Below are 27,167 nucleotides of genomic sequence, written 5' to 3'. Positions count from 1 at the left end.
TTTGACTGTCACACAGACTCCCTTATTGAGGATATAGTAATTAACAAGCATCTCTGCCATAGAGGAGCAACTGGAAGAGCAGAAAACAAATGATCACCAGATCCGGATGGAATCTGTCTGACTTTACCAAGAGTACCCTATAGTGTTGGCTCTTCACGTAGTTTTATATTTATTGGGAACTCCCACCCAGTAGAAAGTTGTGTGACGGGAGAGAAGTGCAGGTGACTCCTGTATATAAGAAGGGTAAAATAATGGACCTTCAAAATTACAATATCAACATCCTTAACATTTGTTTGCTGCAGAATTATTGAAAACATTTAAGTTCAAATACAAACAATTTCTTTGAGATGGAGTAGCTTCTGTCCACAAGTGGATTTAGAAAGCATCTCCCAAATGGAACTTACCTCGCCCTTTTCTTAAATCATGTCCTGCAAACCATGGTTGAAGGGCAACAGACAAATTCGCGATTGCTACATTTCTATAAAGCATCTGACGTGGTGCCCCATTGCAGACTCTTAATGAAGGTCAGAGTCTATGAGCGGTTTCCAGATAGGTGAGTGGTTCAAAGACTTCTTGTAATAGAACCCAACACTTTGTCCTGGACAACAAGTGTTCATCAGAGGCAATTGTGTTGTCAGGAATGCCCCAGTGAAGTCTGATAGAACTGCTAGTGTTATCTTTATACATGAATGATCTGATGGACAGGGTTGCCACCAACTGTTCGCTGAAAACAGTGTAAGTGTATGGGAAAGTGTCATTGCTAACTGTAGAAGGGTGTAGGATTACTTAGACAGAATTTCTATTTTATGTGACGAATGGCAGTTTGCCCTAAATACAGAAAAAATTAAGTTAAATCAGACAAGTAGGAAAAATGACTGTAAATTTCGCAGTATAGTATTAGTGGTGTGCTGATTTACAAAGTCACATTCATGAAATATCTAAGTGTAATATTGCAGAGTGGTATGAAATGGAAATAGCAAATAAGAACAAACATAGGGAAGGCAAATGTTCAATTTCTGTTTATTGGGAGAATTTTGGGAAAGCATAGCTGATCTATAAAGCGGATGAAATACAGAAATCCAGTGCAATTATCCATTCTTGAATACTGCTAGAGTACTTGGGATTCTCACCAGGTTGGATTAGAGGAGGACAATGAAGCAGTTAAGAGGCATATTGCTAAATTTGTTACTGCTATATTCAGTCAACATAAAGAGTATCAAGAGAGGCTTTGTGTATTCAAATTGAAATCACTGTGGGGAAGATGATCTTTTCACAAAAACACTATTGAGAAATATTTGAGAATTGACATTTTTAGCAGATTGTAGAACTGTTCCACCTGTGCCAGCATAAATTACACATAAGGATCACAAAGACAAGATTAGAGAAATCGTGAGTCGTATGAAGGCAGTTGTTTTTTGTTCACTCCATTGGTGAGTGGAACAGGAAAGTTACTGACTCGTAGTAGTGCAGGGTACCCTCTGTCAATCCAGATATGTAAGTAAATGTTGATGTAGGTGTACAGGTAAACCTCATTATATAGAATAGTTGTTATGTTCTGAGGAACTGCCACATATGCCAAATTAGCGAATTACATAAAATAAATGATTAGGTTCTTGTACATTCACAAATTAAGTTTAAAATAGCAGTGTTTCTTAGTATTTTTATGAAAAGTAACCATTACCGTCTTCCTGAAATTCATTTTAATACAAGATTTATATGCTTACTAATTAATGGAAAATATCATATAAAGATGCGAAACAATTACTAACAAAGAGATAGAGGGGCTGGCCAGTACTTACCTCAGCTCAGTACAGCCGATAGAAACACAAAAAACAACCGAAAATTTAAGTTCCTAGCTTTCGGAATAAATGTTCCTTCATCAGGGAGGAGAGAGGGGAAAGAAACGGAAGAAGGGAAAGTGGATTTAGTTACTCACAACCCTGGTTATGAAGCAACAGGGAAAGGAAAACAGGGAGGGTAGCAAGGATGGAGGCATGGTTGTCAGAGGGAAGCCAAAGATATTCTACTGTAGGTACTGTGCCAGCTTCAAACCAAAGAGGATGCATACAGAAGTAAAGAGGTGTATAGTATAAAGATGTAGGATGAAAAGATGCATGAATGGCTAAAGAGGAAAGGGAAAGAGGAGAAGACTGAAAAGTAAATGGGAGTGAGGTTGTTTAACATAGGTTCAGTCCAGAGGGATGGCGGGATGAAAGGATGTGCTGGAGTGCAAGTTCCCATCTCCGCAGTTCAGAGGGACTGGTGTTGGGTGGGAGAAGCCAAATGGCATATACGGTGTAGCAGGTTCCTAGGTCCCTAGAATTATGCTGGAGGGCATGCTCCGCTACTGGGTATTGGACATCTCCTCGGCGGACAGTTCGTCTGTGTCCGTTCATGCGCTCAGCCTAGTTTAGTTGTTGTCATACCAATGTAAAAGGCTGTGCAGTGCAGGCATGTGAGCTGATAAATGACATGTGTAGTTTCACACGTGGCCCTGCCTTGAATTGTGTATGTTTTACCAGTAGCGGGGCTGGAGTAGGTGGTTGTGGGGGGATGCATGGGACAGGTTTTGCAGCGGGATCAGTTTCAGGGGTAGGAACCGCTGGGTAGAGAGGGTAGTCTGGGAATATTGTAGGGTTTAACAAGGATGTTACGGAGGTTAGGGGGACGACGAAAGGCAACTCTGGGTGGTGTGGGGAGAATTTTGTCAAGGGATGATCTCATTTCAGGGGTTGACCTGAGAAAGTTGAGGGATTCGTCACTGGAGTAGATACGTTTGCCACGAATACCTAGGCTGTAGGGAAGGATGTAGAATGGATGGCAGCTATCAAAGTGAAGGTACTGTTGTTTGTTGGTGGGTTTGATATGGACAGAGGTGTGGATGTGAGCTTCAACAAGATGAAGGTCAACATCCAGGAAGGTGGCTTGGGTTTTGGAGAAGGACCAGGTGAAATTCAGATTCGAAAAGGAGTTGAGGTTATGGAGGAAATTAAGGAGTGTTTCTTCACCATGAGTCCAGACCACAAAGATGTCATCTATAAATCTATACCAGGCCAGGGGAAGCAGCTGTTGGGTCTTCAGGAAAGCCTCCTCCATGTGGCCCATGAAGAGGTTGGCATAGGACGGAGCCATCCTGGTTCCCATGGCAGTTCCCCTGATTTGTTTGTAGGTCTGGCCTTCAAAAGTGAAGTAATTATGGGTGAGGATGAAGTTGGTAAGTGTGATAAGGAATGAGGTTTTTGGAAGATCTTCGGGTGGGCGTTGGGAGAGGTAGTGCTCAAGGGCAGAGAGACCATGGGTGTGTGGGATGTTTGTGTAAAGGGATGTAGCATCTATGGTGACAAGATAGGTTTCAGGTGGGAGAGGAGTGGAAATGGATTTGAGGCGTTCTAGGAAGTGGTTTGTGTCCTTGATGTAGGATGGGAGTCTGCGGGTGATAGGTTGGAGGTGTTGGTCTACCAGAGCTGAGATACGTTCTGTTGGGGCTTTGAAGCCTGCTACAATGGGACGGCCAGGATGGTTCTCTTTGTGGATTTTGGGTAATAGGTGGAAGGTAGGGGTATGTGGCTCAGGTGGAGTGAGTAAGTCTATGGAAGCCGTTGTGAGGCCTTGTGAGGGACCTTGGATTTTTAGGATTTTCTGCAGCTCAGTCTGGATGGAGGGAATGGGATCCTGGGTAACAGCTTTGTAGGTTGAGGTGTCGGAGAGTTGACGCAGTCCTTCTGCCACATACTCCACACGGTCAAGTACCACAGTTGTGGAGCCTTTATCCGGCAAAAGGATTACAATAGAGCGGTCTGTTTTCAGCTGCTTAATGCAACGAGATTCAGCTGGGGTGATGTTGGGGGTTGTCGGGATGTTCTTCAAGGAGGACTGGGAGGCAACACTGGATGTGAGGAATTCCTGAAATGTCTGCAAGGGATGGTTTTGGGGGAGGGGAGGAGGATCCCTTTGAGAAGGCGGTCGGAACTGATCTAGACAAGGTTCAACACTGGGTCTAGTATTTGGGGGCTGTGTTTGGGTAGTGAAGTGATATTTCCAGTTGAGGTTCCAGATGAATGAGAGGAGATCTTTAACCAGGGCAGTGTGGTTGAATTTAGGTGTGGGGCTAAAGGTTAAGCCTTTTGATAGAACAGATGTCTCTGGAGGAGAGAGGGATCTGGATGAGAGGTTTAGAACTGAATTGGGGTTGGTGATATGTGGCATTTGACTGTGGTTATAGATGAGATTTGGTCTGTGTGGGGTATGTGCTGGGACGGGGAGATTGAGTAGGGTGGCTAGGCTAGGTTTGTTGGCTATGAGGCGGGTTTGTTGACGGTTCTGTTGTGGTTGGTGTTTGTGAGGGATAGGGAGAGGGACCCCACTTCTTAGGTGTTGCACTAGCAATGTGGATAGTTTTTTCAGGTGGTGTGTGATATGGGACTCAAGTTTGCAGCTGGCTTCTAGGATGATGTTCCTGAGTGCGTTCTCCAAGCAAGGGTTTGAGAGGTGGAGGACTTTGAAGAGAGATAGGAGCTGTTGGGAGTGGTGGTTACATGAAGTAGTGTAGAGATTCAGGACAAGTTGGGTAAGGGCTAAGGATTGAAGGTTCTGGAAGTCCAGGAGAGATTGGTGGAAGGAGGAATTGCACCCAGAGATGGGAACTTTTAAGGTAAGTCCTTTAGGGGTAATTCCAAAGGCTAAGCAGGAACGGAGGAAAAGTATGTGGGATTGCAGTTTGGCTACGGTAAATGCATGTTTCCGGAATGAATGTAAATAATGTGGTATAGGATTAGGGTACATGGTGGGTAGGGAAATTAAATAACTAAAGTTAAAATAGTAATCATAAGAAGGAATAAAACACGGAAGGAAGGGCGAGAAAGAAAGAAATTGTGTTGGTAATGTTAAATACCAAAGAAAGACCACCAAATAAGAAAAATACGGAAAAAGTTGACTACACCAAGCAAGTATGTCTAGATCAGGGGAAAAAGAACACACGCTGCTCAAAAACAGAGATAGCGAGTAGCGAAAAAAACAACGCGCGTGCCGCAAAAAAATTCGCGTGTGCGCAAAAAAGTTCGCACGTGCTGCAAAAAAGTTCGCGGGTGTCGCAGAAATGTCCCATAAAATGTTTCCTGTGGCAGAGAAAGATAGCCAATGGCACAAAAATATCACCAGCAACACGAAATCGAGGGAATTGGATGATACTGATAGGTGTGTAAGAGATTGTTGGCAGTGATTGGTGGCTGGAAAACAGCGAATAACGAATGTTAAAACCATGGAATGTTAAATGATGGAATGTTAAATAAATAAATCAATAAATAGAAAAAGATAAGTGGACTATAAACGGAACAAGACAATAGGAGGCAAATGAAACTAGCACAGTTGGTGACGAAAAATATATATATATATATATATATATATATAACACTGAAGAAGAGAAAGTGTTTAGATGACAGATGTAAGTGATAGCTAACAAAAGAGACAAAACAATGAAGAATGTGGACCATATAGGTGATCTAACTAATTAATGGAAAATCTCATATAAAGATGTGAAACAATTACTAACAAAGAGATAGAGGGGCTGGCCAGTACTTACCTCAGCTCAGTACAGCTGATAGAAACACAAAAAACAACCAAAAATTTAAGTTCCTAGCTTTCGGAATAAATGTTCCTTCATCAGGGAGGAGAGGGGGGAAAGAAAGGGAAGAAGGGAAAGTGGATTTAGTTACTCACAACCCAGGTTATGAAGCAACAGGGAAAGGAAAACAGGGAGGGTAGCAAGGATGGAGGCATGGTTGTCAGAGGGAAGCCAAAGATATTCTACTGTTAAGGACTGTGCAGCTTCAAGCCAAAGAGGATGCATGCAGAAGTAAAGAGGTGTATAGTATAAAGATGTAGGATGGAAAGATGCATGAATGGCTAAAGAGGAAAGGGAAAGAGGAGAAGACTGAAAAGTAAATGGGAGTGAGGTTGTTTAACATAGGTTCAGTCCAGAGGGATGGCGGGATGAAAGGATGTGCTGGAGTGCAAGTTCCCATCTCCGCAGTTCAGAGGGACTGGTGTTGGGTGGGAGAAGCCAAATGGCACATACGGTGTAGCAGGTTCCTAGGTCCCTAGAATTATGCTGGAGGGCATGCTCCGCTACTGGGTATTGGACATCTCCTACAATATTCCCAGACTACCTTCTCTACCCAGCGGTTCCTACCCCTGTAACCGACCCCGCTGCAAAACCTGCCCCATGCATCCCCCAACAACCACCTACTCCAGCCCCGCTACTGGTAAAACATACACAATTCAAGGCAGGGCCACGTGTGAAACTACACATGTCATTTAGCAGCTGACATGCCTGCACTGCACAGCCTTCTACATTGGTATGACAACAACTAAACTGGCTGAGCGCATGAATGGACACAGACGAACTGTCCACCTAGGAGATGTCCAATACCCAGTAGCGGAGCATGCCCTCCAGCATAATTCTAGGGACCTAGGAACCTGCTACACCATATGTGCCATTTGGCTTCTCCCACCCAACAACAGTCCCTCTGAACTGCGGAGATGGGAACTTGCACTCCAACACATCCCGCCATCCCCCTGGACTGAACCTATGTTAAACAACCTCACTCCCATTTTCTCTTCAGTCTTCTCCTCTTTCCCTTTCCTCTTTAGCCATTCATGCATCTTTTCATCCTACATCTTTATACTATACACCTCTTTACTTCTGTATGCATCCTCTTTGGTTTGAAGCTGGCACAGTACCTACAGTAGAATATCTTTGGCTTCCCTCTGACAGCCATGCCTCCATCCTTGCTGCCCTCCCTGTTTTCCTTTCCCTGTTGCTTCATAACCTGGGTTGTGAGTAACTAAATCCACTTTCCCTTCTTCCGTTTCTTTCCCCTCTCTCCTCCCTGATGAAGGAACATTTATTCCGAAAGCTAGGAACTTAAATTTTCGGTTGTTTTTTTGTGTTTCTATCGGCTGTACTGAGCTGTACTGGCCTGCCCCTCTATCTCTTTGTTAGTAATTGATTTATATGCTTATTAACAATGAAACACACAATAATACATTGAAACTATTTTAATTGAGCCTACATCCTAAATAGCCTCTAGATCATCTACATCAGAAAAATTTGATGATGGTACAGTCCATTCAGTTTCCGTGATGAATTTCTTCACATGTAGATTCTTTGTAGGTGTGGTGTTCTTGCTAGGTGCTTGTTATTCATTTGAACTGCCACAGTGTTTTCCATATAAATGTTTGTGAGCTGTGGAGTGTTCTTTGCCATTTGATGACAGAACTCTTTGTAACATTTAAGAGAATGTTCAACTTCTCTCTCTACTATTGCACTATTTACTCCTTCGTGATCCTGTTCCTCAAAAATCAGCATTGCAGTGTCGATCAATTTGAAAGACTTGGCCATTTTCTTTTTTGTCAACTTTCTAACAGGCTGGAGTTTGTCGACTTCTGTTTCTTCTTTGTTACTATTCTCAATGAAAACTCTCAAATCTTCATTGCTCTGATCCTCACAGTGACATTTTAGGAGAGCACACACATTCTTTTTGTTGACATCACTGAAGCCAATCTATCGTGCTAAGTATGCACTTCAGGGCACAGTGCCGTCCATACACCATTCATACATTTTGGAGTGATGTCAGTCCACACATCTGTGATAACATTAGTCATCACGTTAATATTAGATCAGAAAATCTTGATGGTAAGTTTGTCACCCAAATCGCATCTTCTATGAGATCGAATAAAATTTTATGCAGATAGTATGCCTTGAATGTAGAAATAACTCCCTGGTCCATGGGTTGCAGGATTAATGTCTTTGTGGTGGAAACAGATCTTCAGTATTTTTATTTGAATCAACCCCCACCCCTCATAAGTAGGTTTTCAGTTTTCTATTTAGTTAGTCAGTTAAAAAGTAGTCACTGAAATTAGCAGAAGTCATCCAACCTTTTTTATTCATTCTCCAGTGAATACTCAGATTGCTCCTGTGACAACCCTTCAGTGCCCAGAATTTTGAGAGTAGTAGATCATAAAGTGTTTAATTTGCAATCCGCTGCAACATTTCCTCTGAAGAGAAGGATGCATCGGTCCTCAGCAACTTTAAATCCTGTGCTGTTTTTTCTTAAACAGAAGTGAATACACAGCTAGGCATTCATTTCGAAAATGAGCCTGTTTCGTAGTATAGTCTTTTTCTGTCACAACTTCTTAAATTATTTTAAATTTCTCAGCTCCAACATAATCTGATACAGCTGCCTCTTCTGTCATTTTAATGTTGTGAAATCCAAAACAATGTTTGAAGAGGACAAAACAATTTGGACTAGCCGTGGAACGTGCTGGAACAGTCTCTTCTTTAGATAAATCTGCATACAACATTTTGTCTTCAGCCTCAATAGCTGCTACAGAGAGATGCATGTGCTGTTTGTTATGCTGCTCAATCCAGTGGCTTAGCATTTTCTCCAAGCTGAATGTCTACATCACACCCACCTTTTGTACAGCAGTCCGAAATCTCTATTCTTGTTTCTAATGAACACGACCTTCATACACACTTCTTTCCCGCGGCAGCCACACTTTCTTTCATTTTTTCCTACAGAACCTGTCAAGTGCAATTCACAACTCTACTGATCTGAACTGATGATTCTCATCTCGGCAAACATGACAGAAGATGCATGTTGAGATATGTAACACATTACTACTTCCAGGTAGTGTTAACAAATAGCAGTGATGAAGGTAAAAATAAAATTGCACGTATGTGAAAACACAGAAAATGAATCCCTATGTAACAGGACCTACTATAGGTGTTAGTGTTCCAAATGCTTGTTTCCATAACAAGGCATGTTTTCACAACAGAGTAACTTCTTGTACTAATGTGAAATACAGAATGGGGAAAGAAAGGGAAGGGATGGATGGGAATTTGACTTCCAGTCACACAGGGCATTATGATAATGCAATTGTGAAAATTGCAAATTTCTGACAGACCGGACTCGAATCTGAATTTACCGCTTCTCACGAGTAGTTGCCTTAACCACTTCGGCCATCCAGACGCAGGCCCTGACTGATATAAATTTCCAACTTATTGCATGCTGCAGTGCAGTATCCCTTGTTCATTTACCCTCTATTTGCAAGTTGTTGATTCCTGTAGGAGTTTGGACGATATTAGTGGATCCACACTGAGACAAATGTCAAGGAGCTGTCGCTCTCATACAGAAATGTATATATTTGTGTGTTGTCTGTTCTGTTGGGTATGACTGATAAGGCACCACATACATATGTAAATTTTGCTACTAAAGCAAAAGTCAATAATATAATCCTATCTGTCTGAAATCTTTCTTGTGTCGAATAAATTAATTTGACAGGCAAAAGTTGAATATTCCCTTTATCACTGCTTGTTCTCAAGCTGTCACAATTGTCATCCCACCTTCAACTGTGGGCAACTTTACTGTCCAGTTTCATTTGCATGTTGGAGGGAAAATGACTGTATATGTGCTATCCCTCTTATCTTATCCTCACAGCTATTATGTGAGATATGATGAAGGTAGAGGAATTGCTGTACAGCCAGCATCAAATATCAATTCTCTAAATTTGTCAGTGTACGGTCAGAACAAAATCACCTATCCTCCATTTTATATTCCCTGAGAATACATACTACATTTTCATGTGGTCTAGACAGCATAAATTGCAACAGTCAACAAAACATCACAGACCAATGCTTTAGTGTAGCTGTCATATTTTCCATGGTATTCAGAACATTTTACTATACTTCCAGGGCATACCTGGCACTACTTTCATTTCTGTTGAACATTCGTGGTCAAGAATAACATACTTGGTTCTACCAGAAAAATTTCTTTGAGTCAGTATCACATTTGTGGAGATACTCCACTGTGTGTAGAGAATTACTTATGAAGTAATGGTGTCACTGGAGAATGTCTTTGCTCTAAGAAAAGTTTTATTTCTTTTTCTCCTTGGAAGTTACCTGAAGGGAAATGATAGATCGTGTTAGTAGGGGAAGTAAGGTACCATTTCAAGAATGCTCAGAGAGAATCTAATAGATTACTTTAAAAGAGGCATTTCCGTTGTGAAGCTTTTACAAAGCTCCTGCAAATATAATTGTAGTGCCTTTGGAATGTAAAGAGTTGGGATTACACCTAGGATTTACTAAAACTTGGCATCATTTTTAATGTAGGTTTTCATTTCTGTGGATTTGTCGTAGTGGTTTATATATTCATTGTAGTTCAGTACTGTTGAACACACTTTTAATCATTGTTCACATTAACACCTGGTGTTTAGAGATTCAAGCCTCTAATTGTTATACTGTCATTATTAAAATCATCTCACATTGCTGCATTTTGTGAACATAGGTGTAAGGTGGCCTGAATGCTACTAAGCTATAATACCTGGTGCCAATCTTTTCCTCCCCACTACCATGCTCCAAAATTTCTTTCCTAGCAATGAAGCTATGTTGTTCTTGCAGTGACCACCACTTCACGCCATAGCTGGATACAAGAATTAAGGCAGTCTGAGCAGCAGCAGCAGCAGCTCCATATCTGGCTGCATCAGCCAGTGAGATTAATAATTACTACTACTATTGTTTTGACCACTTCAAACATTGTTTTGGATTTCACAACATTAAAATGACAGAAGAGGCAGCTGTATCAGATTATGTTGGAGCTGAGGAATTTAAAAAAATTAAAGAAGTTGTGACAGAAGAAGACTATACTACGAAACAGGCTCATTTTCGAAATGAATGCCTAGCTGTGTATTCACTTCTGTTGAAGAAAAAACGGCACAGGATTTAAAGTTGCCGAGGACCAATGCATCCTTCTCTTCAGAGGAAATGTTGCAGGAAATTGCAAATTAAACACTTTATGATCTACTACTCTCAAAATTCTGGGCACTGAAGGGTTGTCACAGGAGCAATCTGAGTATTCACTGGAGAATGAATAAAAAAGGTTGGATGACTTCTGCTATTTTCAGTGACTACTTTTTAACTGACTAGCTAACTAAATAGAAAACTGAAAACCTACTTATGAGGGGTGGGGGTTGATTCAAATAAAAATACTGAAGATCTGTTTCCACCACAAAGACATCAATCCAGCAACCCATGGACCAGGGAGTTATTTCTACATTAGACAAAGGTAATGAGAAGTAGTAGAAATGAGAACAGCGAGAAACTTAACATCAGGATTGATGATCACGAAGTCAATGAAGTTAAGGAATTCTGCTACCTAGGCAGTAAAATAACCAATGACGGACGGAGCAAGGAGGACATCAAAAGCAGACTCGCTGTGGCAAAAAAGGCATTTCTGACTAAGAGAAGTCTACTAATATCAAATACCAGCCTTAATTTGAGGAATAAATTTCTGAGGATGTACGTCTGGAGTACAGCATTCTAGGGTAGTGAAACATGGACTGTGGGAAAACCGGAACAGAAGAGAATCGAAACGTTTGAGATGTGGTGCTATAGACGAATGTTGAAAATTAGGTGGACTGATAAGGTAAGGAATGAGGAGGTTCTACGCAGAATCGTAGAGGAAAGGAATATGTGGAAAACACTGATAAGGAGAAGGGACAGGATGATAGGACATCTGCTAAGACGTGAGGGAATGACTTCCATGGTACTAGAGGGAGCTGTAGAGTGCTCCCTGCCGCCGTTGGATAAGCAGCTGCAGCAGCAAGTCGTATAACCCTAGCTTACTTATTTGTTAGATAGTATAATTAATTTCTTTGCGTGTTTTTGGGTACTTGCATTGTTTAATTCATATATTTTGGGCGTATTATAGTATTTGATAGTTGTAGCATCGCACTTTAGTGTTTACTTGGTAGATTCTTATTTAAATTGCGTGTGAGTTTCGTATAGGAGGTGCAATTTCGAGTTTTAGTTACTGTAATCGTAAATTCAGCAGATTGTAGCGCAGTCGTTAGGCATTTGTACAGGTTAGTTGATACATTCTTTGCGTGTTTAGCTTGCGTTATCTAGGCACAGACTCGTGTTTCAGTAACTGTTGTTCAACATCGATTAGAATGGACAGGGACTGCGATTGCTGTGTTCGGATGAGGGCTGACTTGGCATCCTTCGCTCACAGCTGCAATCGGCACTGACTTCGGTCGCGCAGCTGGAGGCTGTTGCCAATGGGCATCACTGTGGGGAGCCGGACTTGGGTATCACGGGGATGTCAACCTCGTCCCGTCTGTCCCCAGATCGGTGTGCCGCTGTGGTTGCCCTGGTTGCTGCCCGCAGTGGGGCTGAGCCCTCGCCTGTGGATGATTGGGAGGTCGTTCCAAGGCGTGGCAGGCAGCGAAAGGCGTCCCCGGAGGCTGATAAGAAAGCCTCCCCGGTACGCCAGACAAACCGGTTTCAGGCACTGTCTCGGGCTGAGCCAGATGCAGCTGCCTGCCCTGTTTCAGAGGATCATTCTCAGCCTTCAAGGTCTGGGCAATCGCAGAGGGTGGGCTTACTGGTAGTTAGGAGCTCCAATGTTAGGTGCGTAATTGGGCCCCTTAGGGATACGGCGGCTAAGGAGGGGAAGAAATCCAGTGTGCACTCCGTGTGCATTCCGGGAGGAGTCATTCCTGATGTGGAAAGGGTCCTTCTGGATGCCATGAAGAGCACAGGGTGCAGCCAGCTGCAGGTGGTGGCACATGTCGGCACTAATGACGTGTGTCGCTTTGGATCTGAGGAAATTCTCTCTGGATTCCAGCGGCTATCTGATTTGGTGAAGGCTGCCGGTCTTGCTTACGAGATGAAGGCAGAGCTCACCATCTGCAGCATCGTTGACAGAACCGACTGCGGACCTTTGGTGCAGAGCCGGGTGGAGGGTCTGAATCAGAGGCTCAGACGGTTTTGCGACCGTATTGGCTGCAGATTCCTTGACTTGCGCCATAGGGTGGTGGGGTTTCGGGTTCCGCTGAATAGGTCAGGAGTTCACTACACTCAGCTGGCGGCTACACGGGTAGAAGAGGCTGTGTGGCGTGGACTGGGCAGTTTTTTAGGTTAGAAGGCCACGGGAAAGTACGGGGTGGGCTGCAATGTCAAAGGGTGCATGGCAATTACAGGACGTGCTTGGATCAAGGAACAGTCAGAATTATAGTTGTAAATTGTTGTAGTTGCGCTGGAAAAGTCCCTGAGCTTGAAGCGCTAATAGAAAGCACAGAAGCTGATATCGTTATAGGTACAGAAGGCTGGCTAAAGCCTGAAATAAGTTCTGCAGAAATTTTTACGAAGTCTCAGACGGTGTTCAGGAAAGATAGATTAGGCAGAATTGGTGGTGGAGTGTTTATGTCTGTCAGTAGTGGTTTATCTTGTAGTGAAGTCGAAGTAGATACTCCGTGCGAATTGGTATGGGTGGAGGTTATACTTAACAGCCGAATTAAGTTAATAATTGGCTCCTTCTACCGACCCCCAGACTCCGATGATACAGTTGCGGAACAGTTCAGAGAAAGTTTGAGTCTCGTAACAAATAAACACCCCACTCATACGGTTATAGTTGGTGGGGACTTCAACCTACCCTCGGTATGTTGGCAAAAATACTTGTTCAAAACCGGTGGTAGGCAGAAAACGTCTTCCGAGATTGTCCTAAATGCTTTCTCCGAAAATTATTTCGAGCAGTTAGTCCACGAACCCACGTGAATTGTAAATGGTTGCGAAAACACACTTGACCTCTTAGCCACAAACAATCCAGAGCTGATAGAGAGCATCAAGACTGATACAGGGATTAGTGATCACAAGGTCGTTGTAGCTAGGCTCAATACCATTTCTTCCAAATCCATCAGAAACAAACGCAAAATAATTTTATTTAAAAAAGCGGATAAAGTGTCACTAGAAGCCTTCCTAAAAGACAATTTCCATTCCTTCCGAACTGACTATGCGAATGTAGACGAGATGTGGCTCAAATTCAAAGATATAGTAGCAACAGCAATTGAGATATTCATACCTCATAAATTGGTAATAGATGGAACGGATCCCCCGTGGTACACAAAAAAGGTCCGAACGCTGTTGCAGAGGCAACGGAAAAAGCATGCGAAGTTCAGAAGAACGAGAAATCCCGAAGATGGGCTAAAATTTACAGACGCACGAAATTTGGCACGTACTTCGATGCGAGATGCCTTTAATAGGTTCCACAACGAAACATTGTCTCAAAATTTGGTAGAAAATCCGAAGAAATTCTGGTCGTATGTAAAGTACACAAGCGGCAAGACGCAGTCAATACCTTCGCTGCGCAATGCCGATGGTACTGTTATCGACGACTGTGCCGCTAAAGCGGAGTTATTGAACGCAGTTTTCCGAAATTCCTTCACCAGGGAAGACGAATGGAATATTCCAGAATTTGAAACACGAACATCTGCTAGCATGAGTTTCTTAGAAGTAGATACCTTAGGGGTTGCGAAGCAACTCAAATCGCTTGACACGGGCAAGTCTTCAGGTCCAGATTGTATACAAATTAGGTTCCTTTCAGATTGCGCTGATACTATAGCTCACTACTTAGCGCTCATATACAACCGCTTGCTCACCGATAGATCTGTACCTACAGATTGGAAAATTGCGCAGGTCGCACCATTGTTCAAGAAGGGTAGTAGGAGTAATCCATTTAACTACAGACCTATATCATTGACGTCGGTTTGCAGTAGGGTTTTGGAGCATATACTGTATTCAAACATTATGAATCACCTCGAAGGTAACGATCTATTGACATGTAATCAGCATGGCTTCAGAAAACATCACTCTTGTGCAACGCAGCTAGCTCTTTATTCGCACGAAGTAATGGCCGCTATCGACAGGGGATCTCAAGTTGATTCCGTATTTCTAGATTTCCGGAAAGCTTTTGACACCGTTCCTCACAAGCGACTTCTAATCAAGCTGCGGAGCTATGGGGTATCGTCTCAGTTGTGCGACTGTATTCGTGATTTCCTGTCAGGAAGGTCGCAGTTCGTAGTAATAGACGGCAAATCATCGAGTAAAACTGAAGTGATATCAGGTGTTCCCCAGGGAAGCGTCCTGGGACCTCTGCTGTTCCTGATCTATATAAATGACCTGGGTGACAATCTGAGCAGTTCTCTTAGATTGTTCACAGATGATGCTGTAATTTACCGTCTAGTAAGGTCATCCGAAGACCAGTATCAGTTGCAAAGCGATTTAGAAAAGATTGCTGTATGGTGTGTCAGGTGGCAGTTGACGCTAAATAACGAAAAGTGTGAGATGATCCACATGAGTTCCAAAAGAAATCCATTGGAATTCGATTACTCGATAAATAGTACAATTCTCAAGGCTGTCAATTCAACTAAGTACCTGGGTGTTAAAATTACGAAGAACTTCAGTTGGAAGGACCACATAGATAATATTGTGGAGAAGGCGAGTCAAATGTTGCATTTCATTGGCAGGACACTTAGAAGATGCAACAAGTCCACTAAAGAGACAGCTTACACTACACTCGTTCGTCCTCTGTTAGAATATTGCTGCGCGGTGTGGGATCCTTACCAGGTGGGATTGACGGAGGACATCGAAAGGGTGCAAAAAAGGGCAGCTCGTTTTGTATTATCACGTTATAGGGGAGAGAGTGTGGCAGATATGATACACGAGTTGGGATGGAAGTCATTACAGCATAGACGTTTTTCGTCGCGGCGAGACCTTTTTACGAAATTTCAGTCACCAACTTTCTCTTCCGAATGCGAAAATATTTTGTTGGGCCCAACCTACATAGGTAGGAATGACCATCAAAATAAAATACGAGAAATCAGAGCTCAAACAGAAAGGTTTAGGTGTTCGTTTTTCCCGCTCGCTGTTCGGGAGTGGAATAGTAGAGAGATAGTATGATTGTGGTTCGATGAACCCTCTGCCAAGCACTTAAATGTGAATTGCAGATTAGTCATGTAGATGTAGAGAGGGCAAAGACTGTAGAGGAAGACAGAGATTGGAATACATCAAGCAAATAATTGAGGACGTAGGTTGCAAGTGCTACTCTGAGATGAAGAGGTTAGCACAGGGGAGAAATTCGTGGCGGGCCACATCAAACCAGTCACTAGACTGATGACCCAAAAAAAAAAACTACTACTACTACTACTACTACTACTACTACTACTACTACTACTACTACTTGATGCCAGGAAGACTCGCTGGCTGGCCAGAGAGACAAACTTTGATACGTTCCGAGAGGGGGACGAACCATTGCATCCGGGAAGTTTCTGTGCACACATTTTCCCTCTGTCACTCGTACATAGTGACCACTGGTGCTTCAGTGTGTTGCTACTGGGTATCTGTGACTTTTTTGAACTGACAGACTTAACAAAAGTAAATTTTCCGTGTTACTAACATTTCCTCTGTATTTGATTATCGTGTAAGCTCTGTGGGTGTTATGCTGCACAACTGAAGAAAGCCCCACTTCAGAAAAGAAAAAGATTTGTATATTCCTTGTGCACATATTTCTCAAGTTCATGCACATTCCTTTTGAGAAATGATTAATGTCTATTTCTCCTCTTACTACACCCTTTTCTGTCAGTCTGCTTACATGTGCATCATCATACTCGAGTTAATTTTGGTTCACTATGTATCTTTACAATCATGTGGAAACAGTAGTACATTTCTGTGAATCAAACATGCACTTTATTTATTTATTTCATTGTGAGATATCTGCTCAGTAACATTGAATGCACATTTTTCTTTCTAGATTACAGTCAGTTAGCATCTTTTGGAAGTTCAATATTAAGCATGGGCTGGTCTATGGCCTCCTATCAAAGAGTAATACGGTTTGCACAACAAGATAAAGAGAACATAACGTGGAAAGGAACAGTTATGCAGTTCCTCTGGCACTTTATGGTTACAGGTAGGTTTGTTTTCTTTATTAATTGTTATTAACCTTGTAAGAAAAGGTAGACTGTGTCTTACTGTAAAGGTAACATTCCAAGTTGCAAACAGACACAATTAAGACACTTACACACAATTTTTTGGCCTCATCCTTCATCAGAGAGAGAGAAACACACTTCATTTATCCAAGCAAGCACTCACACACAAATCACTACCAACTCTGGCATCATTATTATTATTATTATTATTATTATTATTATAGTCAATAGGATTAATTAAAAATTGTTAACAGTGTGAAACTACTCAGTAATACAAATAAGTGAGCATATTTTGAAATCTTCGTTGTAGCCATCTTTATGTAATACAGTTGAACTTGCTTTCTGTAAATAAAGGATTAGTGTGGAATATAATTTATTCTTTGGAAGGCCTAAAAATAAATTATGGACTTAAAAGTATACAACGTACAGTAATATAGCTGTAATTGTCATCCTCAACAGGCATAAATGTTGTGGTATACTTGGTGCTTACACTAAATATGACAGTAAATTTTAACTATAGAGCACCAGTATGACCTTGTAGTAAAAGGAAGGAGGCAGATAATGTGGAGACAAGCATAAGATACTCTGAAAGTTAGTTGGGACTGAACACACGATGTTAACAAGTCTTGTCTTCATTTGAGACTATTGTTATCTTAGGGCTCTGCTCTTCACCGAATTTTAGAAATTTAAATGCTGTGACTTGTCCATCTGCTTTACATATATACATACATTATCAATGGGAACAAAATGAAAGCTATGCTCAGAGGATGACTGCAATGAGTCATAATCCTAGTGAACAATGAATGATGTGTTTATTCCCCCTCCCCCCCCCCCCCCCCTCCACCACCCTACATCCTGGCTCCACCCAAATTGGTCTTCTGACTGGTTTTATCCAGCCCACCATGATGTCGTCTTCCCATTTGCCCTCTACAGGGTGTTACAAAAAGGTAAGGCCAAAATTTCAGGAAACATTCCTTACACACCAATAAAGAAAAGATGTTATGTGGACATGTGTCCGGAAACGCTTAATTTCCATGTTAGAGCTCATTTTAGTTTCGTCAGTATGTACTGTACTTCCTAGATTCACTGCCAAGATTTAATAAGGGATACTCTACCTGTGCTGCTAGAACATCTGCCTTTACAAGTATGACACAACATGTGGTTCATGCACGATGGAGCTCCTGCACATTCCAGTCAAAGTGTTCGTATGCTTCTCAACAACAGATTCGGTGACCAATGGATTGGTACAGGCGGACCAATTCCATGGCCTCCAAGCTCTCCTGACCTCAACCCTCTTGACTTTCATTTATGGGGGCATTTGAAAGAGTCTCTTGTCTACACAACCCCGGTACCAAATGTAGAGACTTTTCGTGCTCGTATTGTGGACGGCTGTGATACGATACGCCATTCTCCAGGGCTGCATCAGCGCATCAAGGATTCCATGCAACGGAGGGTGGATACATATATCCTCGCTAACGGAGGACATTTTGAACACTTCCTGTAACAAAGTGTTTGAAGTCACGCTGGTACGTTCTTTTGCTGTGTGTTTCCATTCCATGATTAATGTGGTTTGAAGAGAAGTAATAAAATGAGCTCTAACATGGAAAGTAAGTGTTTCCGGACACGTGTCCACATAACATATTTTCTTTCTTTGTGTGTGAGGAATGTTTCCTGAAAATTTGGCCGTACCTTTTTGTAACACCCTGTATAATTTCATCTAGTACCAAATAAGTTACTATCAACTGATGTCTTAACACATGTCCTGTTGTCCTCACTACATCTGCAAAAGATCTCCACATCTTTTTATGTCATCAATGCACATGATTAACAGCATCCTTTTATACATTGAATCATAAATGGTTTGGATATTATCTTTTCCAGACTTCCCCCAGTCAACAATTCAGTCACATACAATGCTGTGTTCTGAAAATATATTCACAATTTCTCACTCACATTAAGACCTGCGTTAGACACCAGTTGGCTTCTTTTTGGTGTAGAATGACTCTCTCCACCCCTTACCCTGGTTCAATGGGATTCTAATCTCCTCTTCGCACTTCTTCACTTTGTCAACTAAAGGATCCACAATTTTTATGTTTATGGTTAACTTCATTCCGTTACTTCTCACAACTTACATCTTTCTTTGGTTTACTCTGAGTTCAAATTGTGTCCTCAGGAAATTGCTAATTCCATTCTGTAATACTTCCTTGTTTCTAAAGTTTCCTAATATATTTTTGGAAGGAAAAATGTCAAGTTTCCATGAAAGAGAATGAAGAGCACTTTATAAAAAGATCTAGTGATGATTTTTTATATTGTGATGCAAAAAGAGACAGCCAGAGTTGCAACTAAAATGGATGTTTATGTAGCCAGTGACTGGTAGATACATACAGCACCATATGTGATTACTGTCTGCAAAATACGTTTGGAATAGAGTTAGTAGCAAAGAATTAATAAATTTAAATGTCATTCACAGTGTGTGGCAGTTTCCCACACATCTCAGTGTTTATGACATCATATCTACTGAATTATATGTGATACCCTGATATAATTGTGTAGGTGCATTTAGCAGCGTATTTGGATACTGTCTGCAAAATTTATTGTGAATAGAGTTAGTAGGACACATGTAATTAATTTAAACATCATGTACAATGTGGAAATTTTTCACATGTCACAGTGTTTGATGTCATATCTTTTGAAGTATGAGTCATACAGTGACACATTTGTGTAGTCACATTCAGTGACATATGTGGATACTGTCTGTGAAAAATGTTGCAAATAGATTTAGTAGCAAAGAAGTAATCACTTCAAGTGCCATATATAATGCAGCAGTTTTGACACACCTTGTTGTTCAAGATGTTATATCTTCTGAATTGTGATAGACAGATGGTTCTTATCCCCACAGTGATTGTGGCCTAGCAGTAAGGGATATGTGTACCAAGTTGGTTGAAATCAGTACAATGGTTTAGGAGGACATGTGGAACATATGGTTTGATAAATCTGGTAAAAAGCAAAAAAAGATGTTTATTTGACATAGTCCCCTTTGAAAGTTATGTACATGGTCCAGCAACTCACCAGCTTTTTCATCCAATTGGAAAATAGGTTGTGTCCAACTCCACAAAATACTCATTGACTGCAACTATCACTTCCTTATTTGATGAAAATGTTTTCCCAGCAAGTCAAATTTCCAAGTTAGGGAACAGAAAGAAGTTACTTGGGGCTAAGCCTGTGAATTGGTGAATAGGGCAGATGATGAACCAATTCAAAGCCCAATTCATGCGCTTTTATGATTGTTATCACTTTGTGTGGGATGGTGCATTACCCTGGTGATGAGGCACTGTTTTGCATCCCAGCCTTTGTCTCTTTTTCAGCCAACACAAATGATCCAGCAATGAAGCACAACATGGTCTAGTAATGGTTCTGCCTTATGAGGATTATTCCTTGAAGTCCCAAAAAACAATGGCCATCACCTTACCAACTGACAAAATGGCCTTTGCCTTCCTCGCCATACTTTCACCAGCCTTTGTCCATTGTTTTGACTGGTTTTTTGACTCTGGTCTGTAATGTTGGGTCCAGGCTAAAGCAACAGTCACAAATCTGGCACAAAAAGCCTTGCAGATTGCGATTAAACATTGCCAGACATTCTGTTTAAATGTTGCACCAGATGAGCTTTTGGTCAATTGTGAGCAATCGCGGCACCCATCTCGCACACAACTCCTTTGTAGCCAATTCTCTGAGCAGGATATTATGCACTTGCTCAGTTGAGATGCCCACAATCTCAGCAATCTCATGAATTTTTATTCAGTGGCCTTGCATTTTTATTTATTTACATTTTATGACCTTCATTAGACCACTCTAGCCAACTTCATACAAATAATTTTTCAGTTTCCTGTCAGGTCTGTACTTCTTCATTCTCTCGGATCTCATCTTTCTTTCATCATCAGAAATCCCCCTTCCTATTGTCTGTCTGTTGATTCTCATTTGCAGTCTGGTGTGTTTGTCGGTGAGTTTCCTGATTTTGTCAGTTTTGTTTCTTAGGTCTTCCAAGATAATCTGTAGCTCATCCGCATCTTCCTTGATTTCTGTAATCCATTTAATGTTGCTCTTACTATTCCACAACTTTTTTATTATACTCCTGATGATCCTGTTCCCTGGTATTCCGATTAGATGCCCAAAAAATGAAATGCGTTTCCTCCTGATAGAACCAGTAATGAGTACAATTTCCTTGTAGGATGTTTCATTTGTAATTACTCTTCAGTGTCCGTTACCATATGATTTTTTTTTTCTTTCCCCCAGTGGTTTTCTTCATGGTGACCTTAATTGAATGGCCAGAGTGTGATTCGTCTCTGATGCTTATCCGACCACATTTAAATTCATTAATGGTCTTCAATTATGATACAGAGTCTGTGTGAACTTCATGCAATTCTGTTTTGATTTGTGTGGCAGTACAGCCCTTAAATCAATATTTTTAATAGCAGTACAAAACTCGGTTTTCTCCATTTACAATTGCAGTTGACACACTGGCCATTTCAGACAGCTGTCAACAATGAATTTTACTCTGTGCATTGCTGAAATTCTTAGACAATCCTTAAAGTAATAAAGGATATCAACTACAAAGGCACAAAAAAAAAATTGCATTCTTTCATGGAAATTTACCAGAATTGTCAAACGACCCTCGCACATACATCCATTTCTGTAGTATGTATGGTGTTGAACAAAATGCAGTGCATATTTTTTCTGGCTTGGAGCTCTTGTAAAAACAAAACTTTATTGTCCCAAGGTAGTTGTTCATGGTGGTTCATGGTGTGGGTTCCTGTAGTCATGTCCTAGTTCATGAACCACGGGCAACATATGAGTGGCCAAGTAAGTGGTCCGACAGTCGGGATACCAGTTACTTTTGAATAAGGCTGGGCATCTCGGACATATTCTGAGTCGTGGTCATCTTTGTGCTCGTACGGCAAAGACTACCAAATCCAGCGGTTAGTCCCTCAGCCGTTAGGGGTAAAACTCAATGGGACTCGGGGCAAGTAAGGCTAGCAACCTGCTTCCCCGGTACATTAAATATGATGCTGGCAACTATCAGAGCAAAATGCCTCAGACCTTTGGAGGTGACGGAGTCCCACCTCTAACTGACAAACCAGGGACTCCTAAGATACGACTTGGCAAACAAATGGTAATGAGATGGGGAGCTATTAATATCAATGGGGGCTACTCTGGGAAGAAGGTCGAGCTGGCAGAGGCTGCAAGTAAGATGGCATTGGACGTTTTAGCTGTTAGTGACGTTCGGGTAAGGGGTGAGAAAGAAGAGGAAGTGGAAGAATACAAGGTCTACCTGTCAGGAGTCAAAGCAGGAATAGCACAATGGGGTGTAGAGCTTTCCATCAGGAAAGAAATGGAACCCACTGTAGTTGCAATAACGTATGTAAACGAACGACTGATGTGGATAGATTTGACAGTGTCTAGCAAGAAAATTAGGATTGTGTCAGTATATTCGCATTGTGAAGGGACAGATCAAGATAAGATGGATAGTTTTTATGAGGCACTCAGTGATGTAGTTGTTAAAGTAAAGGACAAGGACAGTGTTCTGCTCATGGGTGATTTTAATGCCTGGATTGGAAATCGAACAGAAGGGTATGAAAAGGTTATGGGTAAATTTGGAGAGGATATGGAGGCCAACAGGAACGGGAAACAACGCTTGGAGTTCTGTGCCAATATGGGCTTAGTAATCACAAACTCCTTTTTTAAACATAAGAACATTCACCGGTATACTTGGGAAGGCAGGGGAACCAGATCTGTCATTGACTATATAATAACAGATCAGGAATTCAGGAAGGCTGTGAGGGACACACATGTATTCAGGGGATTCTTGGATGACACTGACCATTATTTAATCTGAAGTGAAATTGGGATTGTGAGGCCGAAAGTGCAGGAGGTCAGGTCTATATGTAGGAGGATAAGAGTGGAGAAACTTCAGGATAAGGAAATCAGGCACAAGTACATAACAGCAATCTCAGAAAGGTACCAGTTAGTTGAATGTAGTCAATTACAGTCATTGGAAAAGGAATGGACAAGGTACAGGGACGCAGTACTAGAAGTGGCTAAAGAATGTCTTGGAACAGTAGTGTTTAAAGGTAGGATGAAGCAAACAGCTTGGTGGAATGACACAGTCAAGGCAGCCTGTAAAAGGAAAAAGAAGGCGTATCAAAAATGGCTACATACTAGAACTCAGGTAGACAGAGAAAGTTATGTTGAAGAAAGAAACAAAGCCAAACAGATAATTGCAGCATCCAAGAAGAAATCTTGGGAAGACTTTGGAAACAGGTTGGAGACTATGGGTCAAGCTGCTGGAAAACCATTCTGGAGTGTAATTAGCAGCCTTCGAAAGGGAGGTAAGAAGGAAATGACAAGTATTTTGGACAGGTCAGGAAAACTGCTGGTGAATCCTGTGGATGCCTTGGACAGATGGAGGGAATATTTTGAAGAGTTGCCCAATGTAGGTGAAAATATGATCAGCAATGTTTCAGATTTCGAGGTAGAATGGGATAGGAATGATTATGGAAATAGGATCACATTTGAGGAAGTGGAGAGAATGGTCAATAGATTCCAGTGCAATAAAGCAGCTGGGGTGGATGAAATTAAGTCGGAACTCATCAAATACAGTGGAATGTCAGGTCTTAAATGGCTACACAGGATAATTGAAATGGCGTGGGAATCGGGACAGGTTCCATCAGACTGGACAAAAGCAGTAATCACACCAATCTTTAAACATGGAAACAGAAGAGATCGTAACAACTACAGAGGTATCTCTTTAATCAGCGTTGTGGGTAAAATCTTCTCAGGTATTGTTGAAAGGAAAGTGCGAGTATTAGTTGAGGACCAATTGGATGAAAATCAGTGTGGGTTTAGGCCTCTTAGAGGTTGTCAGGACCAGATCTTTAGCTTATGGCAAATAATGGAGAGGTGTTATGAGTGAAACAGGGAATTGTATCTATGCTTTATAGATCTAGAAAAGGCATATGACCGGGTTCCTAGGAGGAAGTTATTGTCTGTTCTATGACATTATGGAATAGGAGGCAAACTTTTGCAAGCAATTAAAGGTCTTTATGTGGATAGTCGGGCAGCAGTGAGAGTTGATGGTAAGTTGAGTTCATGGTTCAGAGTAGTTTCAGGGGTAAGACAAGGCTGCAACCTGTCTCCACTGTTGTTCATATTATTTATGGATCATATGTTGAAAACAATAGACTGGCTGGGTGAGATTAAGATATGTGAACACAAAATAAGCAGTCTTGCATATGTGGATGACTTAGTTGTGATGGCAGATTTGATTGAAAATTTGCGAAGTAATATTTCAGAGCTAGATCAGAAATGTAAGGACTATGGTATGAAGATTAGCATCTCCAAAACAAAAGTAATGTCAGTGGGAAAGAGATATAAATGGATTGAGTGCCATATAGGAGGAACAAAGTTACAACAGGTGGACGGTTTCAAGTACTTAGGATGCATAGTCTCACAGGATGGCAACATAGTGAAAGAACTGGAAGCGAGGTGTAGCAAAGCTAATGCAGTGAGCACTCAGCTACGATCTACTCTCTTCTGCAAGAAGGAAATCAGTACCAAGACTAAGTTATCTGTGCACTGTTCAATCTTTCAACCAACTTTGTTGTATGGGAGCGAAAGCTGGGTGGATTCAGGTTACCTTATCAACAAGGTTGAGGTTACGGATATGAAAGTAGCTAGGATGATTGCAGGTACTAGTAGATGGGAACAATGGCAGGAGGGTGTCCACAATGAGGAAATCAAAGAAAAACTGGGAATGAAATCTATAGATGTAGCAGTCAGGATGAACAGGCTTAGATTGTGGGGTCATGTTACACGCATGGGAGAAGCAAGGTTAAGCAAGAGACTCATGGGTTCAGCAGTAGAGGGTAGGAGGATTTGGGGCAGACCAAGGAGAAGGTACCTGGATTCGGATAAGAATGATTTTGAAGTAATAGGCTTAACATCAGAAGAGGCACCAATGTTAGCACTGAATGGGGGATCATGGAGGAATTTTATAAGGGGACTATGCTCCAGACTGAATGCTGAAAGGCATAATCAGTCTTAAATGATGATGATGATGATGATGATGATGATGATGATGATGATGATGATGATGATGATGATGATGATGATGATGATGATGGTAGTTGTCAAGTGAAGTTGAATATTTAAATTTTTTAGGACTGAGGGTAGTTGAGAGGCTGTTTTGGAAGAATCATGTTTAAGATGTTCAGAAACAGAATACTGCTTTCTTCACTACAAGAATAATCTCCACTGTCTCTGACGCTGATACTCTAAGGCTTGTTCATGTTGATTACTTTCACTCTCTTGCCTCATATGGGGCTATATTTTGGAGCATTCTGTGCACTCGCCAAGAATACTCTTGGCTCAAAAAAGGATGGAAAGACTGATTTGTCATATCACTTCAAAAGCTGCTGTTTGGATTTCTAGGAATTCCAACTGTGCCATCCCTGTACCTATATTCCATCATGTATCTTGTTGACAGTACTGACTCATTCAGAAGCATACATGCAGGGAACACTAAGTGGAAAAAATATATGGTTGAATAACACTTCCTTAAGCATTGTACAGGAAGGTGAGTACAATTCAGCAGGTTTCATTTTCAGTAGACTTCCAATAGAGCTGAAAGCATTTTGTGATAAACCCTGAGTATTCAAATCTAAGCTCAAACGTTTCTTTGTTTCTGTTGTGAACACACAAGGTCCTTTGCAGCAATTGAGAGCTTTTATCTTCAATGTGTTACTTATTTGCATACATTCTCACAGTTTTTCTACTTTTTTATTGAGTCTCTTGTTTTTTATAAGTTTTCTAATCAGTTTTCTCTATGCTGATGCATACCATGACAAAGTAGGTCAGGCTCACATTTTCCCACAGAACTTGATAGTTAAATAGAAAGAGAGTAATGTATATAATTTTTTTCGTGTTTCTTATTTTACTTTATGAGGTGCACTTTCAGTTGGTTGCACAGCACGTTTATCAATTTGTTTCAGTTTCGAGAATTCTGTCGATTTCTGTGGCTTCAGCGATGTTTCCCGCAGAGACCGCTGTGGCATGTGGTGTGCACTGGTTAATCATGACGGGCTGGCTGTCCCTGTGGGAACGCACTAACTTCTGCTCATCACGGAAATTTTCTGTGGCAAAGCAGCAAGCTGCGGAGATACTCTTCTGCTCCGTTCTCGGACTCGTCTACATTTTTACGTATGTGACACCGAAGGACGGGCGGAACAGGACTCGGTATACCATCTACTACATGGTCTGCTTTGCAGAGAACGTTCTGGCAGTGACAGCGTGGGCCACAGCTGATACGGTGATGCAGGAGAAGTGGTACTTCTACCCGCTTTTGATTGGTTGCATTGTGCCTTTTGTTATAGGTATAGGTTTTATGCTTCTCTATTACTTGTGTTTTCACCCTAGACTACAAAGGGTAAAGTGTTGTGGTAAGTCCCACGACAGGTCCAAAAGGGGAGATGTGGAGCTGCACGGTAGCAACAGTGGCAGTGTGGAACGGAATTCATTGACGCACGAACCTAGCAATGAGTCTGCCAACGAAGCTAGTGACCCAGTCAGTGCACAGGCAGGCAACAGTTGTGCCGAAGTGATCAGAATTGAGATAAAATCTCACAAGCAATCACAGCGACAGCACGATGAAGGAAGTCTGCAAAATGGTGAACAGGATGTACCTTCTGTATCCGATATGGAAATACACCGGTGTAACAGTGACCCACAGAGTACAGCATAGGTACGCATTTACTGAAGTTGTTATTGAGTACAAAGTTTATAACTGAAGTGATAGTTTTTGATTTGTGTAACAGATCAAATATTTATAATATTTATACTCTTTATTTTTGTTAACAAAACATTTTTTCCTTCTGCTCAAATAATTGCTAAGGATTTTAAAATTTTGTAATATACATCTCAAACTGTAGGTGCCAAGCACTCAGCTGTTGCAGCTATTTTGGAAATGTTACATTTTTGTTTTGTAAAATACAAAAGAAAAAATTTGTTTGGTTGTTGTTTGCTATTACAGTCATACATGTCCTGTCCTACCTATCCATCTAAAAATACATCCTCTAAGGTTTGCATTTGAGTGCTTTTCTGTAAGCTGGCACCAGCAAAAACTTCAGACTAAGTTAATTTAAAGAAATGTGTTAAAATTCAGGTTGTGAAAGGGGGAATGTCATTACAATTTAGCAAAAGCAGAGCTAGGGGAATAAGACAACAAATATGTAGGTCTTGAAAAATTGCAGTTCTTCATAAATCTGTTAGTAGCAAATAGAGCTAATGTATAAAATTTT

General features: G+C 41.3%; 1 protein-coding gene across 1 annotated transcript in view; it reads left to right on the top strand.

Moving 5' to 3' along the window:
- Positions 1–26,875, top strand: part of LOC126292009 (XK-related protein 7-like) — a 55,462-nt gene extending 28,587 nt beyond the window's left edge. The window contains exons 4-5 of the mRNA XM_049985799.1: positions 16,644–16,799; positions 25,863–26,875. Of these exons, the coding sequence (XP_049841756.1) occupies positions 16,644–16,799; positions 25,863–26,611 (905 nt within the window). The 3' untranslated portion in view covers positions 26,612–26,875. The remainder of the gene's footprint in view (positions 1–16,643; positions 16,800–25,862) is intronic.
- The last annotated feature ends 292 nt before the right edge of the window (positions 26,876–27,167 follow it).

Source organism: Schistocerca gregaria, chromosome 9 (assembly GCF_023897955.1).
Source record: "Schistocerca gregaria isolate iqSchGreg1 chromosome 9, iqSchGreg1.2, whole genome shotgun sequence".
In the NCBI taxonomy this organism is placed as follows: Eukaryota; Metazoa; Arthropoda; class Insecta; order Orthoptera; family Acrididae; genus Schistocerca; species Schistocerca gregaria.
Note: the sequence above shows the minus strand (reverse complement) of the source record. Positions and strands in the feature narration are given on the sequence as shown.